This window comes from Phascolarctos cinereus, unplaced genomic scaffold (genome assembly GCF_003287225.1).
Source record: "Phascolarctos cinereus isolate Bilbo 61053 unplaced genomic scaffold, phaCin_HiC Scaffold_4;HRSCAF=312, whole genome shotgun sequence".
In the NCBI taxonomy this organism is placed as follows: domain Eukaryota; kingdom Metazoa; phylum Chordata; class Mammalia; order Diprotodontia; family Phascolarctidae; genus Phascolarctos; species Phascolarctos cinereus.
The window spans coordinates 377,562,616-377,582,434 of NW_027555847.1; the positions used below are offsets into that span (position 1 = coordinate 377,562,616).

General features: G+C 42.7%; 1 protein-coding gene across 1 annotated transcript in view; it reads left to right on the forward strand.

Annotated features, from left to right (window-relative positions):
• The window catches only part of LOXHD1 (lipoxygenase homology PLAT domains 1), a 280,858-nt gene that overhangs the window by 132,542 nt on the left and 128,497 nt on the right, over positions 1-19,819 (forward strand). The window contains 7 exon segments of the mRNA XM_078151940.1: positions 566-642; positions 4,956-5,152; positions 8,208-8,400; positions 9,767-9,927; positions 12,775-13,228; positions 13,971-14,125; positions 17,563-17,696. Of these exon segments, the coding sequence (XP_078008066.1) occupies positions 566-642; positions 4,956-5,152; positions 8,208-8,400; positions 9,767-9,927; positions 12,775-13,228; positions 13,971-14,125; positions 17,563-17,696 (1,371 nt within the window).

The following is a 19,819-nucleotide window of genomic DNA, read 5'->3' on the forward strand; positions in this document are numbered from 1 at the left end:
GAGTTAAAGAATAAATGAATAAGCATTTATTAAGTGCTTACTATGTGCCAAATGTGACTCCTCTTGCTTGGTTATAAAAACATAAAATCACATATCCAGAACAGAAGAGTTCTAGACTACCTAGTTGAACCCATTCATTTTACTGATAAAGAAACTGAAAGTCAGGGAGGTTGTGATGTGGCCAAGGACACAAGGTGGTAATCATCAGATGAAGAATTTGAACCTAGGCCCTCTGATTCCAGTTCTAGGGGCCCTTCCACTGAACCATGGCTGCCTCCTAAGGCTCTGTGGGGCAAGAACCATACTTTGTAGCTTCCTGGTGTTCCTGCAATGCCTAACATAGTTCTAAGGATATCATAAGTCTTTGATAAATACTTAATAAATTGACATTTTCCAATGTCCCTCCTTTCCTGATTTCTCTCTCTCTCTGTGGCCCTCCATTTTTTCTTTCTGGAGAAGTCATAGCATGATGCCTCTTGCTCCATCCCTAGTCTGGCCAAATTTCTATGTGTCCCCCTCCCAAGGGTGCTTTCGAAGATGTAACTTCCCTTTGTTCACACACCAGATGGCTTGACAGGGATCAGGACGACGGCCAGTTGATCCGGGAATTATTACCCAGTGGCAGCAGTGCAGCGTTAAAAAGTGAGTTGTCCCTAGGGGGCGAGGGGCACTTCTTTCTGAAAGGTTCCTGGGGAGGGGTATTGACTCCACTAAGTGGGAATCAGATGACTTCCCAGGCCAAAGAGGATCTGTGGCCTTTGAGAAGGAAGTGGAAGACAGGAGGGGGACAGAAGTCATTTTGGTTTCATTTACTGGGAAGCAGAGGGGGTCGGGGTGGGGGAGGAGTGAGGGGAAGCATTCTGAACTCCAAATTAGGAACTTGGGGTCTGGCCTGGACTCTGTTACTAGCTAGCCATGTCACAGAATAGAATGGAGAGAGAGTACGGATCAGGTTTGGGCTTACTTCACTAACGTCCGTAAGAGAGGGAAGATTTGGACTCTAAGCCCTACAACAGGAAAGAGTAACTTAAAAATGGGTTAAGTAAGGCTATGAATCTGAGGGTGACTTGCTTCTAGCCTAGCACATAATGGGTGCTTGATGCTCATCAAATAGTTGGTGAATTTTTTTTGTTTATTGGGGGGGGGCAAGGCAATGGGGTTAAGTGACATGCCCAGGATCACACAGCTAGTATCAAGTGTCTGAGGCCAGATTTGAACTCAGGTCCTCCTGACTCCAGGGCCAGTGCTCTATCCACTGTGCCTACCCTAGTTGGTGAATTTTAAAGAACTCGAAAGAGAGGAACCAGCCCAATATAGAGGGAAGGAAAGGGAAAGAGGAAACAAGCGTTTATTAAGCACTTGTTATGTGACTAGCACTTTGCTAAGTGCTTTACAAATATCTCATTTGAGCCTCACAACAAGGAGGTAGGTGCTATTATTACTCCCATTTTACAGCTGAAGAAACTGAGGTGAGCAGCAGTTAAGTAACTTGCCCAGGGTCACATAGTTAGTGAGAGTCTGAAGTTAAATTGAAGCTCAGCATTAGCTTAGGAGTCAGAGGACCTGGGATTGAGTGTTGACTGCTACTTAATAGCTTCAGGATAAGTTATTCAGCATCTATTGCCCTACCTATAAAAATCCAATAACTAGAAGGTTGCTGAGAGGAGATAATATATGGAAAGTATCATATGATGTGAGCTCTTCACTTGATCCTCAAAGCATCTGCCTCTGAAGAATGCAGAGGAGATAGTGTTCTAATTTTACATTCAGCCGGTCAATAAGCATTTATTAAGCACTTGTTGAATCATTTCAGTTATATGACCCCATTTGGGGTTTTCTTGGCAAAGATACTACAGTGGTTTGCCATTTCCCTCTCCAGCTCACGTTACAGATGAGGAATCTGAGGCAAACAGGGTTAAGCCCAGGGTCACACAGCTAGTAAGTGTTTGAACTCATGGAGATGAGTCTTCCTTATTAAGCACCTCCTGTGTGCCAAACACTATGCTAAGTACTGGAGATACAAAGAAAGATAAAACAGGGTTTAGGCTCTCCAGGGGCTCACATTCTAATGGAGTGACAACGTGCAGATAACTACATCTACATAAGATATATACAGTGTAAACGGGACATAATCTCAAGAAAGAAGAGTCTAACAATAAATGGTGGGGGTAGGGAGTAGGAAAGGCCTCTCATTTTACAGATAAGGAAACTGAGTTCCTGAGGGAGAAATGCCCAAGGCCAAACAGGACTCCTGGTTCCGATTCTTGTTCTCACTTTGCCACAGTGCATTGTGCCCTTGCCATAGGTGAGTGATGGCTCCTGGACCCCCTGAATCCTCAGCTGGGACCATGGAAGTTGGGTAGACAGAAGATGGAATTCTGAGGAGTCCATTTTCTTCCCAGGTTGGGCAAGTGTTTTCTAGGGAGAAGAATGAGGACACTTTCTAAAGGAGGCCTCTGGGCCTCTCGAGCAGCTGGCTAATTTGAGCTGTGCCCACGGGGCAGCACTTTGTGCTGGCAGCTGTCTCGGCCATTTTATTGGGTCCTAGTTTGGAAGACTGGCCCCCTGGGGAGCTCCATTTCCCTCTCGTTAGCTTCCAACAGGCAGGTGCTGGGGATGGCGATAAACTCCCAGAATTAGTCAGAATTAGTGTTACTTACTATTTTAGTGCCTCTGTCTTATTTTCTCACCAGCTATCCTCTTCCTGAAATCAACAGATGGGGCTTTAGGCCCAGGTTGGGGATAAGACTATTCCTTAAAAATGCATAATCACTCTGTTGCTCAGTGATGGTAATATTAGCATGGCATATACTTTTATTATGTAATATTTTATTGTAGAACATAAAATATATGTTATTGTATGCATTGTACAATACCAATATAATGACATTTAACTATTGAGAATTTAGCTATTTGGTAATCTCACCAATCTGAAATAGTTAAGCACTAGAAAAGGAAGACAGTAGGCATTTGAGTGAACAGGTATAAAGTGCAGTGGATAGAGGACCCAGCCTGGAGTCAGGGGTATCTGAGTTCAGATCTGGCCTCAGACACTTACTAGCTGAGTGACCTTGGGCAAGTCGCTTAATCTCTGTTTACCTCAGTTCTTCATATGTAAAATGGGGACACACTAGGGAAATGGTAAAATACTCCAATATTTTCCAAGAAAACACCATGGACAAAGTCCACAGGGTCACACAGAGTTGGACATGACTGAATGACTGAACAACAATAAGGTCTTTGAGTAGCCAAAAGTCGATGTTACAAAATCCAAGCACTAAAACTCATACATGTTCAAAGAGAGTCTTCCAGACCCTCATTCGCAGCCAATTTACTCTTAGTCTACAAACAGTTCTAACAGATGGGATAATCTGGTTTTCTGGCTATAGCAGATTAGAATGATGGGAAAGAGTCAGTGCAAACTGGAAGCAGCTATATTGACAGCTATGAGAAATAAAGCTGACAGTTTGGAGGAAGTAAAAAAAACCATAAAAAGGCATAAGAAGACAAGGAAGTATGAAGTATCAGAAAGATTTACATAAAATGGTTTTAAAGAGTTTTGGTGCTTGGTAGAATCATTAACTAACCAAAAAAAACACCTCATCTTCCAAAGGTTCTGGAAAGTGGAGGTTTGATTGGAATAACTGGCCTACATAGACAGATTTTTTTTTCCTTTTTTTTCTTTTTTCTTTATTTATTTTTTTCCATATGCTTTTGAGTTGAAAATTTTTCTCCCTTTACCTCCCCCCCCCCAAGACAGCGCACAATCTGATATAGGCTTTACATTTACATACCCATTAAACATATTTTCACATTAGTGAAGTTGTAAGTAAAAATTAAAACCAATAGGAGGAACCATCAGAAAGATGAAACAAAACTCAACAGAAGGTAAAAATAAGTGATAGCGATTCGACCTCCATAGTTCTTTCTTTGGATGTGGACAGCATTTTCCATCCCGAGGCCTCTGGAGATGTCTTAGATCCCAGTAATGCTGAGAAGGGTTCATTTTAACAATATTAGTCATCCTATAATGTGGCTGTTATTGTGTACAAAGTCCTCTTGGTTCTGCTCACTTCACTCGGCATCAGACCATATAAGTCTTTCCAGGTTTTTCTGAAGTCAGCCTGTTCATCATTTCTTATAGCACAATAGTATTCCACTACATTCATATGCCACAACTTGCTCAGTCATTCCCCAATTGATGAGTATCCTCTCAATTTCCAATTCTTTGCTACCACAAAAAGAGCTGCTATGAATATTTTTGCACATGTGGGTCCTTTTCCCATTTGTTTGATCTCTTTGGGATATAGCCCTAGAAGTGCTATTGATGGATCAAAGGGTATGCACATTTTTGTAGCCCTTTGGGCATAGTTTCAAATTGTTCTCCCAAATGGTTGGATCATTTCACAACTCCACCAACTTTTTTTTTCCTTTTCAAAACACTTTCACATCTACAATCTAATTTTACTTTTATAATAATCCTATGAAGTAGGTAAAGCAGGTTTCTTCATTTTGTAGATGAGGAAACTGAGGCCCAGAGGCATAGTCTAAAGAGCATTAGACTCTGAACAGAACTAGAGTTAAGTCTTGGCTTTGCCAGTTCCCGTTTGGATAATCTTTGGTAACCCACTTCCCCTCTCATCGTAACCATTTCCCCTTTGTTTGCTTGTCTACAAAAGGAAGAGGGTGAATTGGGACTCTCTAGGGTCACTTCCAGTTTTCATATCTCATGATTCTAAGAAATGAAGGCAGTCACCTAAGGTCTTAAAGATAGTTAACACAAGAAGCTCCATTAGAACTTAGGTCTCCTGACTTAAAGTCTAGTGATTTCTCTCTCCTACAGCTTGGTCAAGCCTTCTGGTTATAAGAGTACCTGTGGAGTACAACAGGAGATACACAAGAATCATGCTTTCCATCTGTTCTCTGCACTAATGCCCTCTCTCTTGTGCTCATAGACTTCCGCTATCACATCAGCATAAAAACAGGAGATGTCGGAGGTGCTAGCACTGACTCTAAAGTCTACATTAAACTTTATGGAGAGAAGAGAGACACCATCAAGCAGATCCTCCAGGTCTCTGATAATAACCTGAGTGACCATTTTGAGCGTAGCCGAGTTGACGAATTCACCCTTGAGACTACGGACATTGGAGAGGTAAGTCTTCTTCCTAGGCCTATGTACTGATATGACATTTAGCCTTCCTCACACCGTTCTTGTCCTGCCCAACACATATACATCAATTCTGAAGATGGATAATATCTGTGACAGTTTACTTTTATGCTGTTGTTCAGTTATTTCAGTCATGTCTGACTTTTCGTGACCCCATTTGGAGTTTTTTTGGCAAAGATACTGGAGTGACTTGTCATTTCCTTCTCCAGGTCATTTTACAGATAAGGAAACTGAGGCCAACAAGGTTAAGTGACTTTCCCAAGGTCACACAGCTAGTAAGTGTCTGACGTCAATCTGAACTCAGTAAAGTGGGTCTTCCTGATCCCAAGCCATGAACTCTATCCACTGCGCCACCTAGTTGCTGTCTTACTTTTACAGAAAACTTCAAAGTTTGCCATGAGTACAATTATCTCTTCCACATCAAGGGGGTTGGGGTAAGGTGCCCCCACAATCTGGAAAACCCACATAAAAGTTTTTGGTCCTCCCTTCAAACCAGAGAGCAGTCTGAATTATTATGGTATTAAAAGAGAAAATATGTTGATACTACATAATACTATACATATATTTTATGCATGTCTGAGTTTCTAAACTTTTTCTGCGTCATTTGTTGGCCTTTGCATGTCATCTGCGGCTCCTGCAAAACTCCAAAAAAATTCCCATTTAATTTCTTATGCCAACCCATGATATATTGAAACCACAATGGGGAAAGTGAGTGTGGAAGGGATAACTGTATTCCCTACACGAATCCCACTTGATGCTCATGATCACTCTTCAAGGGAGATAGTGCAACTGTTATATCATCTCCATTTTACAGATGAAGAAATAGATGCAGAAGGGGTAATGACTTGCCCATAGTCAGAGGCAGGACTCAAATCCAGACCTTCGGAGTCAGAACCCGGTGTAATTTCCACTTGCATTGCGCCCCTGCCCCTTCTGCCCCACAATCTGGAAATCTCTGTCCCTAGCTTCCTAACAGGAGTCTGTTTTGGTAACAGTATCAAACTTTCTGAACATCAGACTAGAGCGCTGGAAGAGCTGGGCACAGTGGTGAATTAACCACCCTGATCCAGACTTTGGTGCCGGGGGAAAGCATGAGGTAGCCGTATGATACTTAGTTTACCTTATCTGTGATGAGTCAGGAGCAGTGTTCCCAGCTCCTGGATCCCAGAAGGCTATTTTGAGAAGGGGCGTTGAGGTGCCAGGGGAGATGATGTGAGGAGACCAAAGGGATTGCTCAGCATACTGAAAGGGAAGGCAGAGAAGGACTGAACGTGTGTGGCCTGCTCCATAATTTTGTGGACAGGCAGCTTTGGTTAAATCTTCCTCCTGGACTTTAGGCTGTCCTCTGAAAAGGCCTAGGACTATCTTTTCTATCCCATCTGGTCCTGCGCTCAGGCCGAGACTCAGAGAATCATAGATGGAGAGTGAAAAAGGACCTTGGAGGTCATCTAACATCTTCATTTCACCGATGAGACTTTGAGGCTGAGAGATGTTAAATGACTTGCTTAAGTTCATATAAATAATAAGCATCAGAGTCAGGACTTGATCTCCAGGCCCCTGCTTCCAAAGCTACTTCTCTTTCCCCAGTACTGTGCAACTTCTTACTACTGTGCTACTACTTCAAACGCCCAACACCCTTCTCGCTCTTTTCCCCTCCAATTAAATTTGTCTTTCTAGAATGTCTCCATGACAGAGTCATACTTTGCACTTTCTCTCTCACTGTAGAATGACAGGCTTTGTTCCAAGTGCAAGGTTTGTGGTAGTAAATGGCTAGGGCAGTCCATGGACCCAAATTACTGTCTCGAGCCTCTGAACGCACACCACACAAACAGTAGCTTCCAACTGTGCCCCTGGGCAAGAATGGCAATGACCTGACTCATTGGGTCCAAGCCCTCCCAGGAGTGAAGGCTACTAGGTGGAGGGTTAGGGAGCCCAGAGACTCATTCATTAGGGGTAGTCTGGGACCTGCCAAATCCCTTCCTGCTCCCCCCTTTTGGGTGTCTCATGACCTCAGCGAGGCTAACCGCATTTCTGAGGCCGGTGCCAAAAGGTGTAACTCAGAGCAGTATCTGAGAGGCTCCCTCTCCTGTCTCCTCAGATGCCAAATGTAATTTTGTGGCTGGATGTAGGAATGTCACTGCTGAGTGGGTGGTCCCTGAGAACTCCCTGAGAGGGAGTAGAGGGGCTGTAGAGAATGTTCTGACCTCAGAATCATGAAACTGAAGCTCCAGCCTAATTCTGCTGCTAACTAGCTGCATGGCAAGTACCTTAAAGGCAACTAATGGGGCAGCTACACGGTGCAGTAGGGGCAGCTAGGAGGTGCAGTGGATAGAGCACTGGCCCTGAAGTCAGGAGGACCTAAGTTCAAATTCAGACTCAGACCAAACACTTAACACTTACTAGCTGTGTGACCCTAGGCAAGTCACTTAACCCCGATTGCCTAAAAAAAAAAACAAACAAAAAAAGGCAACGAACCTCAGTTTCCTTTTTGGTAAAATGAGAAGGTCTCTGTACTGTCCAAAATGTCTTCCAGAGCTTGCCTTCTGCTCCTTAGCAGAGAGGTGATAGAGATGCTGAATGAGACATACGGTTTCATATATGGCCAATATGTTGACTTTTTTTCCCCTCGACTATTTGTTATAAGGGAGGGCTTCTATTTAGGGAAAGGTGAGTTAGTGGGTAGTTTTAGAGATGCGAAAGAAAAGAAATTAAAGGATATCAATAATGCATTTTAACATACACTGAAGGAATCAGAAATCCAGAAAAATAGGGCAATTTTGATGCTCCTTTGTTAAATTTAATAATACTTCAAGAAAACCCACCAAATTGTATGTGACAATTTATAATTTCAGATGCTCCCCTCCTTTTTTATTCTTCTTTGTCGACTGAATGTATTTGGTTTTGTTGAAGATTGTAAGTTTATAATAGAAGAAAAATAAAAACCCAAACTAGGGTGCCTTCCAGCTTAAACATTCAGTGGTTCTATAAAGTGGGCCTCACCAGCTCTTGTCCCTACACTTAGCCCTGAGTTTTCTTCCAGATCAACCGGCTTATCATCGGCCATGACAGCACAGGTATGAGAGCAGGCTGGTTTTTGGGCAGCATTCAGATTCGTGTACCCCGCCAAGGCAAGAAGTACACATTCCCTGTCAATCGCTGGCTGGACAAGAATGCAGCTGATGGGCGCACAGAAGTGGAGTTGTACCCCAGCGAGGTGGAGGAGATTGAGAAATGTAAGCAAATAGGAGGTCTGGTTTTTTTGCTCAATAGGAAAGGAAGAAGATCATTGTATTGGTCCACATCCTTAAGAAAAGGTCCTATGTAGAGGTCATATCTGTAAGGAAGTCTATTTGGCTCTCACATAGACCATCTGTGAGAGACGGAACATAGGATAGTGTCCTCATTCCGCAGACAGGGAAGTCAAGGCCTGCATAGGTGAAATAGTTTACATAAAAGGCAGATGATGGCTGACATGATGTGAAGAGGCACCATCAATTAGTCAGTCAATCTATAAATATTTATTGATCACTTATGGTTCCCTCAAAACTGTTTTAGATATTATAAGAAATACAAAAGAAGGCAGGATAGTATTCACCTTCACAATCCACAACCAAACCCAGGGAATAACCAGCCTAGTTCAATCCCTTATTGCCTCATACCCGGATTCTTGCAACAGCCTCCTAAATGGTCTCCTTGCCTCCATCCTCTTTCCCTTTCGATATATTGAGTATTTCATGGCCAGATCGATTTAATTGAAACAGCGAAATATAAATCCTTTCCTCAATGCTTCATTTCCACAATCACCCTAAATATTTAGCCTTGTCTTCAATTATTCTTTTTCTCAATTGTCTGTTCCAGGCAAACTGAGGCCTGTACTATGGAATTTTCATAGTTTTTCTCTGACAATTCTGTTCACCTAGAGTGTCATCCCCCCTCCTGCTTAGCCAAGGCCTTCCCAGTGGAAACCTACTATGACACCAACAGTTGTTGATTAACAGGCAGATTCAAAACTATGATCTGTTGCAATTGTCTTCATTTTATAAAACTGTAGTACCTCTAAAATGTTATTTGATTAAAGTGAGTTTTTTATTGCATTTGTAAGACTTAGTATCAACAGAAAGCAACTTAATAGTGATTCAGTAGAAGTGGTAAATCTATCCATTGTGGAAAACAAAACAAAACAAAACAAATCTCATTCGGGCTTAAGGTCCAGCTCAGATGACATCTCTACTGTTCCTCCTTCTCTGCCTCACTGATCATGCCTTCTCAAATCCTAGAGCACTTTCTGTCAATCGAGAAACATTTATTAGTACACTCTATCACAGTCTGGGGACTTGGTTATCTTCTCATATGTGAATCTGTTCTTTCCTCCCAAACTAGGCTGTAAACTCCATGACCCACCTGGTCTTATTCTTCTCTGTGTCCCCCACAGAGGCTAGCACAAGGCTGGACACATAGCAGCTGCTCAGTGAATAGCTGTCTGTGGATTGACTGCTTGTCCTCTGGAGTCCTGGTCACCCTAGAGGGTGAAAGTTCCCTCTCTAGAGCAGGGTTTCCTTCTCCCTAAACTTTTGTCTCCCTCCTTCGGCTCTGGCTTAGTGATCCATTATGAGGTGGATATTGTGACCGGAGATACGGGCAATGCAAGCACCAGCGCCCGGGTCTACATGCAGATCTACGGGGAGGCAGGCAAGACTGAAGTGCTCTTTCTCAAAAGCCGTTCAAAAGTCTTTCAGCGGGGAAACAAGGACACCTTTCAGGTATGCATTGTAGAGGGGAAGCAGGGTGCACGGGCGATAGATCTGATGCCAGGACCAGTTGAGTCCTCAGAGAGCCTGGGATGGACTTGCTGGGGGTTGTCTAGCCCACCTCAGTCCAGACACCTTGGTTCATTTTGTAAGGTCACTGCCTAAGGTATCAGTGGGGACATGAGTCCTTTAGAGCACTGGGGGGGGGGGGTTTCTCTCATAGGTCTACCAGGGACCCATTTCCCAGCCAAGGCTTAGGGTCATATGTCATGGTAGTCTTCTCACTCCCCTTTACTAATTTTTGTATAGATTTATGCAGGGGAATGGCGTGTGTGTGTGTATGTGTGTGTGTGTGTGTGTGTGAGAGAGAGAGAGAGAGAGAGAGAGAGAGAGAGAGAGAGAGAGAGAGAGAGAGAGAGAGAGGAAGACAGACAGACAGACAGACAGACAGACTTTGGAGAATATGGGAAGAAGAAGGGCTGGTATATATATATATGTATATATATATATACATATATATGCATCTATATGTATGTATACACACACACACACACACACACACACACACACACACATATATATATATATGTATGTATATACACACACACACACACACACATATATATTATATATATATATATACATATATATATATATATATATATACACACACACACATACATGCCATGTGTACATGCCTGCACTTTCCTACGTGCACACGTATAGTGTAAGATAATATTTATGTAGTACTTAACATAGTTCCTGGAACATAATAGGCACTACGTAAATACTAGCTATTATCATCATTATTATTGATTATGTGATAATGTACATGTATGGAGACTCATTGTACTATGTTGTTTAGTTATATGTAGAGATGACTCCATACACTGTATGCTTATTCTTGCTGTGGCTGGAGTGGGTAGTATGGGGAGATAGATGTGGGGTCTAGGATGAGGGTTATGAATCCTGACACTAACACGGCCTTGAAAAAGTGCACGATCAAGGGTGCTACAGAACTAATTTGCTAAGAAGTCCCTTATTGGCTCAAAAGAGTAAATTCGTTTTCCCCAAGGGCTTCAACCCTGTCTCTTAGGTCATAATTTTCATATGGGGAGAGTCTCTGTTTCTGTATTGGTACATATATACATACATATGTCATATAGAAAGATATATACATATATGCATATTCATGTCACATAGAAAAATATGTAACATCTAAACTATACAGCATACATACACATGTGTGTATGTATGTATATAGAGTATGCTAGAAAGAACCTTAGGATGGTAGTTTCTGGCTTCTAATTCCAGCTCTGACATTGTGTGACCTCTTAGTTTCAGTTTCCTCTTCTGTGAAATGGGCACAAATGATTACTTACTACTTGCCTCCAGAATCCATTGAGAGAAGTTTTAAAAATGCTTTGAAAAGTTAAAAGAAGCATATAAATTCAATTATTATTATTGTTATGATGTTATTATTGTTAAGAGGAGTGTGGTATATGAAAGCCATGAAATTATTATCATTATTATTATTACTATTGCTAGATTAAGAGGATATGGTATGTGAAGGCCAGGAAATAATTCTTCCTCATTATTAATCAGGCCTTATTTGAATATAGTGACTAATGTGGCCAACCACATATTAAATAGGATGCTTTTGAGCGACAATGTGTCACAAATATGACATTAGAGCTAGATGACAGAGCCTATGAGAAAGTGCCAAGACAATGCATTGATGACCTCCTACGACTTTGGCCCTAGAGCAGCCATTGGAGGCTTCAAGAGAAAAGAATTGACTTTGCCTTGCTCACAGAGTATTTGGGGAGATAAATCCAATAAATGTGAAATAATTATGAACTACAGAAGATACCATGGAATCAAGTAGCAAACATTCCAATTCAGACTCTAGCCTCTCAAAAGTTAGAAGAGGGAGAACAGAGGCTGGAGTTACGAGATGAGAGGGCACAGGCTTTGAAGGGATCTTGGAGATCATTCTGGTCCAGCCTCCTGACCTCTCAGGTAGGGACAGTGAAGTGGTGAGATGACTTGCCTCTGGCCACGTAGATAGCAAATGGTAGAGCCAGGATGTGAAACTATGTCATAACATCAAAGGATCATCGAACTATAGCTGGAAAGGATCTCAAAGACTACCTGGTCCAGCCCTCTGATTTTAATGATGAGGAAACTGAGATCTGAGAAAGTCAAGTGACTTGCTCAAGGTCACATAGGCAGTAACCATTGGAGTGGGGATTTGAACCCAGGTCAAATGAATTAACATATGTAAAGCACTTTTAAAAACCTCAAAATATTGTAGTATAAAATGCCAGCTAGCTAGCTAAGTCTAGGTAGGTCCTCTGAAACCCTAGCCAGTGTTATTTCTGTGGTGCCATGCTTCTTAGAGCAATCTTTCTGCTCCACCATATCATCAGGGAAGGCTTCAAAGAGGAGATGGGGATTGAGCTGACCCTTGAAGGATGGGGAGGATTTCTGGAGGAGAAGGAAGAAGCAGACCTTGAACATGACAGAAGTGAGGAGAGAAGAAAAAGAGTTTGGCATAAGTACAGGACAATAGGAGACCAACTTGCTTAGAGTAGAGGATTTCTGTAGTGGGAGAAAAGATAAATGAGGTAAGGACAAATTTATGGTAGACCTCAAAAGGCAGCCTTGAAGCCTCATACACGATGTGCTTGGCAATGACTGATTTCGAGATTTAGAGGTTCCTTCTAGACCTCGTTCCTTATGATCGTATGCCTGAGTTTGAGCTGGATTGGGGACCCTAGGGCCTATTCTTGTTGGGGGAAGGGGAAGGAGGGTGGCAGGCATTTCCCAAGGCACTGACCTGTGCTTTGGCAACAGCTGGAGGCAGCAGATGTGGGTGAGATCTTCAAGATCCGAGTGGGCCACACGGGCGAGGGTTTCGGGTCTGGCTGGTTCGTGGACACAGTGGAGCTGAGACGGCTGGTGCTGCAGGATGTGGAAATCACCCCAGAGGAGGAAGCCCAGAAAAAGAAGGAGAAGGACAAATTGAGACAGCTGTTGAGGAAGGAGAGGCTTAAGGCCAAGGAGCAGAGGAAGAGGAAAAAGAAGAGTAGCGACGTGGAGTCTGAGGAAGAGGAGTCCTCGTCAGAGGAGGAATCTTCAGAGGAATCAGAAGGGGAGACTGAGATTGAGGAGGAAGAGGAGGAATCAGAGGGCATGCAGGAAGTAGTTGATGTCTACAAGTTCCAAGCCAATCGATGGCTGGCCACCGATGAGGAGGATAAAGAGCTTGTCATGGAACTGGCCCCATCTGGAAGATCAGGTCCTGAGTGTAAGCCTGAGACAGGGTCGAACAACCTCCCTGGAATTGATCAGGCACATATTTGTGATACTGGGTTGTGGACCCAGGCTTCAAAAGGGCAAGACTCACTTGGTTCATCCCATGACTGCCCCTACATGTAGATAGAATCAGCAGTCACCCACAGGTGTCACAAATATCTCTCTCACCCGGGTGGCCCAGTGCCTGAAATTCCACCATTAGTAATTTAGTCTTTGAGATTAAGCATTTTTCACTCTCTGCAGTCCTCTTGACACCCTTGGAAAGGGTAATAAACTACCCTAGCATACGAGGGTGAATGAGTTTATGAGATCAGATTTTTTGTTCCCCAGGAAGGACTCAGGGTAACATGAGTCTATTGAGTGCCTGGGTGTGGGAGGTGGGGTTGAGGAAGGGGTTGTAGGAGGTAGTCAAGAGAGGTAAGAACACTGAGAGACTAGGATATTATTTAGAAATAAGACGTAAGACATTCCAAAGACAAACTTCACTGGCCAAGTCTCTCCTAGTACCCTTGAACTTCTTGGAAAGGGTAGGAATTGGGGGAGTGGGAGAAGGATAATTCTGGGTCTGGGAGACAGCCTAGGGAAGCCAGTTTTGGCCCTGGTCTTAGAGGCCTTACCCCTGACCTTTGAAAACCCAGCATGCTGACAGCCATCTGTTTTCCTTGGCATGGGCTTAGTTTCTCAGGGTTGGGCTCAGGCCTTGGTTTCCTAAATCTGATCTTTTGTGCCCACAGCCAATACCTATGAGGTCCAGGTGATCACAGGGAAGATGCCCAAAGGTGGCACTGATGCCAATGTCTACCTGAACATCTATGGTGAGGCGTATGGTGATACTGGGGAGCGAGCTTTAAGAAAATCAGACAAATCAAATAAGTTTGAACGAGGACAGGTAATGACAACAACAATAACAATTTATTTCTACGGTGCTCTACATACATTCCATGCAACAAATTTAAACAGAGATGTAAAGTTTACCAAGCATAGACCTTAGAGGCCATTGAATCCAACCGTCTCATTTTACAAATGAGGAAACTGAGGCACGGTAGGATTAAGTGACTTGTCCAGGGTTACTCAGCTAGTAAGCGAATGAATGAATGAATGAATGAATGAATGAATGAAAAAAACATTAATTAACACTTATTATACACAAAACACTACTGGAATGTGTTGGAATCAGGAATAATGATATGAAAATGGCAGAAGAGTACAGACTCTTCTGTCTAAGCCCTAAACCTGTCTTTGCATTCCTTTTGGAGGCATGAAGCAGCCAGCTTGAAAACTTGGGATTAATACTCATTCTATGTAACCTGTAGCACTGTTGTGAAGATTGAATCATTATGATTATCAAATGTTGATTATCACCACAAAGCTGTGGTTCCCTACTAGTATACTGAATTCCCAGTAAGGAGTGTCTTTCTGTGCCAACAACTTCTCTTTGACCTATAGTCTTAGAGCATTATCTGGGTCACTGAGAGTTGTAACGTTCTCAGGCTCACACAAGCCAGTGTGTGTCAGCGACAAGGCTAGAACTCTGGTTTTCTTTACTCTGAGGCTCAGTCTCTATCTACTACAATCCAGCTGTTTCTCTGAGGATGGTCATATGCAAAATAATTTTTTTAAAAAATCAATCCCATTTATAAACCTTTTTAGGGTTTGATAAAGACTTTACATGTTACATTATCTAATCCTCGCAACATGTTGAGAGGGAGTGTGGGACAGTAAATAGAGTATTGGACTTGGAGTCAAGAGGACTAGGGCTTAATTCTACAGCAGACATACTAGCTATATAACCCTGAGCAAGTGACTTAATCCCTCTGTGCCTTTGTTGCTTTTCAGTCATTTTTAGTCATGTCCGACTCTTCATGACCCCACTGGGGGTTTCTTAGCAAAGATACTGGAGTGGTTTGCCATTTTCTTTTCCAACACATTTTACAGATGAGGAAACTGAGGCCAATAGGGTTAAGTGACTTGCCCAGGGTCACACAGCTAGTAGAAGTCTGAGGCCGGATTTGAGCTCATGAAGATGAGTCTCCCTTACTCCCCGCCCAGCACTCTATGCATTGTGGCTCCACCTCACCAGCCATGTCTTAGTTTCTTCATTTGTAAAATAAGGAGGTTGAACTCAATGGCTTCTAATGCCCTTCTAGGTCTAGATCTCTTGCCTCTTGGATCAAGTATAAGTGCCTGTACTTGGCATTTAAAACCCTTCACAGTCTGGCTGCTGGCCTTGTTGCTGTTCTTCAGAATCCTTGGTTCCCCTCAAGATTCAGTTCAAGTGCTCCCTTCTACATCAGGTCTCTCTCAGTCCCTTCTGCTGTCAATGTTAATCCCCCTAATCATCTTGTATTTGTTTTATATATACAGCTGATGCTCATTCCTGGGTTCTGTATTTGGGAATTTGCTTACTCACTCAGATTTTTTGTAAACCCCTTCCCCCCAATCAATACTCAGGACACTTTGAGAATCATTCCCAGACACGTGCAGTGTCTGAGTCAATCAATGTTCACATTCCCAGCTGAGGTGAAACAAAGCAATGTTCTGCCTGTGTGTTTCTACTCCCACACTGTAAACAAGTGTCCTTTACACGGCATATTTAGTGCCACATTTTTCGAATTTTCGTGCTTTTTGTTGGTGATTTCACCGTTTAAATGGCCCCCCAGCGTAGTGATGAAATGATATCTAGCATTCCCAAGCACAAGAAGGCGGTGATGTGCCTTATGGAGAAAATATGTGTGTTAGATAAGCTTCAGTCGGGCATGAGTTGTAGTGCTGTTCGCTGGGAGTTCAATGTTAATGAATCGATGATGTGGTACATCCAGAAAAAGGAAGAGGAAATTCGCTAATCTATATGTGAGGCCTCTCTGGAAAGTGTTAAATTAAATGTTGTGACCATAGGCTTACAGGAACCTAACCCCTGGAAACAAATACTTTGGTATTCATCAATTCATCGTTCATAATGACTTTATCCATCATTTTTGTTGTTCAGTCATTTCAGTCGTTTCTGACTCTTTGTGACCCCATTTGAAGTTTTCTTGGCAAAGATACTGGAATGGTTTCCCATTGCCTTCTTTAGCTCATTTTACAGATGAAGGAACTGAGGCCAACAGGGTTAAATGACTTGCCTAGGGTCACACAGCTAGTAAGCATCTGAGTAAGTATCGATTTGAACTCAGGAAGATAAGTGCTAGACTTGAAGTCTAGCACTCTAACCACTGTGCCATTTAGCTGCCCTGTGTACCCATACAAGTAAGTGTTATCACCTCCCTTAGAATGTAAGCTCCTTGAGTGCAGGGACTGGTTTTGTTTTTTTTTTTTTTGCTTTTGCTTTATTTTTAATGTCCAATACCTAACATGATTTCTGGCTTGTAGTAAATGCTTGACAAATGTTTGCTGATTGATTTCATTGTTTGCCATTGACTGTATGCTCCTGCAGGGTAGGGAGCTTAAGGTTTTTGTCCTTTTGTCTTCTCATTTCCTGGAGTAGTACCTGCATTGTACATGGTAACTACCTGTTTGTTGTTGATTATGATGCTTTCTTTTGGACCAAATCTGTGGTTCTCTATTGGTATATTGCATTCCCAGTGAAGAAACTCCCTCTGTGCAAGTCAGCAACTCCTCTATGCTCTATTAGAGCATTGTCTGGGTCACTGAGAGCTGAAACGTTCTCAGTCTCAAACAAATCAGTGTGTGTCAGAGACAAGACTAGAAACCAGGTTGTCTTTACTCTCAGGCTCAGTCTCTATCTGCTATAACCCAGCTGCCTCTCTGAGGATGATCATATGCAAAATAATTTTTAAAAATCATTCCTATTTATAAATCTTTTCAGAGTTTGATAAAGGCTTTATGTATTACCTTATCTGATCCTTGCAACATATCTGGGTGAGAGGTGTTGTTATTCCCACTTTACAGGTGCAAAAACCGAGACAGGTTAATCGGCTTGCTTACGGTCACTTAGCTAGTGGCTGACACAGGATTGTAGCTGAATTCCTCTTAATTCCATGCCCAGCTTTTTATCTACTATGCCATGTCAAACACAGACAGACATGGATGTATAACCCATGTGTATACCCTTCTTAGTCTTCCTCCCTCATGCATCCTCTTTCATTGGCAAATAGGAGTGAGAAGGCATCGAATTTCATGGCACGCCTAAGCTGCTGAGTAGCTATGCCATACAGCTGATTGGCTAACTGGATGTTCTGCGTTGATTGTTTGTGATTGTTTAGTGTTCCAAAAAAAAACCCAATAGTAGTCTTGAGCTTCCTCTAGAAAAAGGTTAGAATTATAGGACTTGCTGCCTTCTGAATGCCGTGTCCTCGCCCTCCACAGACAGACACCTTCGTCATCCATGCCATTGACCTGGGACCCCTGAAGAAGATTAGGATTCGTCATGATAATTCTGGCAATGCCTCTGGCTGGTTCCTTGATCGAGTGGATATCACTGACCAAAATAATGAAACCACGTGAGTAGTGGGGCTGGCTAACTCACAGCTGAATGGCCAAGGACGAGGCAAATTTTGTCCTGTGTATATGTTCCATTGTCTTAGGTGATCACCCCCAAATACCTCCCTACTCCACCACTTTGTCAACAGTGATGCTCTTGAGTATAGACAACAACCTGCATTCTGTGATTCCAAGGGCACAGGTGAAGGACCCCCTTGTTCTAACTTAGTATGAATTCTGCAGCAAAGCAATCCTTAGACTTTGAACCTTAGTCATTTGGCTTCAAGTACAGTCAAAGGATGGTTTATGTGAAGAAAGGTGTGTCAGAATTGGGGAGGTACAATGTCACAGAAGATTCTTAGGTATTAAAGCTGGCCACTTTCTCCTCCTTCACCCCTGTGCCTCACTCATTACCAAGGTTAACACCTCTACTTGTTCAAGTGATGCTATTCATCCTATCTCCTCCAATAGATTGCCCCCTCTGTCATCCCCTCTCTCACTTATCTGCAATTTCTCCCTCTCTTATTTCTGCCTACAAACATACCCATGCCTCCCCTATCCTGAAAAAAAAAACCTCACTTTATCCTTCCATCCCCACTAACTATTGTCCCACATCTGCCCTTTGCAGCTAAAATCTTAAAAAATGGTACAACAGATGCCTCCACTTTCTCTCTTCTCATTCTCTCCTCTTAATAATACCTTGCAATCTGGCTCCTGAATTATTGTTCTACTGAAACTGCTCTCTCCAAAGTTGCTAATGATTGCCTAGTTGCCAAATCCAATGGCCTTTGCTCAATCCTTATCCTCCTTGGCCTCTCTGCAGCCTTTGACACAGTTGATCACTCTCTTGACTTGGAGACTCTCTTCTCTCTAGGTTTTCAGGACACCTCTGTCTCCTGGTTCTCCTCCTACTTATCTGACTATTCTTACTCTATCTCTTTTGCTGGATCTTCCTCCAGATCACTCCCTCTAACTGCAGGTGTCCCTAAGGGTTCTGTCCTGGGCCCTCTTCTCCTCCTATACTATTTCACTTGGCTCATCAGCTCCCATGGATTTAATTACCACCTCTATGCTAATGATTCTCAGATCTGCCTTTTCTGCCTCAACCTTTCTGCTGACCTCCAATCTTGCAACTCCAAACTGCTTCTCAGATGTTTCGAACTAGATGTCTAGTAGATCTTAAACTCAATATATCCAAAACAGAACTCACTTTATTTTCCCCAAATCCTCCCCCATTCCTGCCTTCTCTATTACTGTAGAGGTCAACACCATCCTTCCAATCCTTCAGGATTTATATATGGCGCCTAGCTGCCTAATCATTATAATAAGATTATTATTTTTTTCAGCCATGAATTTCTTTTGTGACATTGATCAGTCATTTCCCCTCTCTAGGTCTTTCTTTACTCACCTGTAAAAGGAGGCAGGGCAGCATGGTGCAGTGGAGAAAATATAGGGTTTATAGTTAGAGCACTTCAGGTTGAATCTCAGCTCCACCACTGTGTCCTCTAGTTCTGGGCCTTACCTCTCTGGATCTTAGTTGCCTCATCTGTGAAATGAAAGGTTTGGACTCCATAACCTTTGAAGTCCCTTCCAGCTATAGTGTAGGCATCTGATCGTGGACATTCCATGATCCTTCCCGCTGTGGTCATGTTTTAAGTTGGACCCTCTAGAAGATCCAAAGGCATTGGGATTATTTCTCTAAGGGATTTCAAGCCTCATGATAGTCATGGCCACAAATATTTGGGGGTGATAGAATCTTTTCAGAACCCTTCAAACAATTTCATGACCTCATGAAACAGATCCTGACTTTAATTGGAATGGGGTACTCATTCTAGAAGCAAAGTAGACACTCCAGTAAGTTAGGCTAATTTTTTGACTTAGCACAATTTAAATGCAGAATTAATTGTAAACCTAAGTCCCAACATGGTGTGGTGAAAAGAGTACTGAATTTGGAATTGGAATGTTCTCCTTACCGCTTTGTGACCTTGGGCTGATCACTTCCTCTTCTATGGGCTTGAGTTTTCCCCACTAGAAAATGAAGGCATGTACCTAGATGATCTGTCCCTTCTAGATGTGAGATCTTTTCTAGTTCTGATGTTCAGTCTATGATTTAAGGATTCCACAGGCAAGATTCACCCCGCCC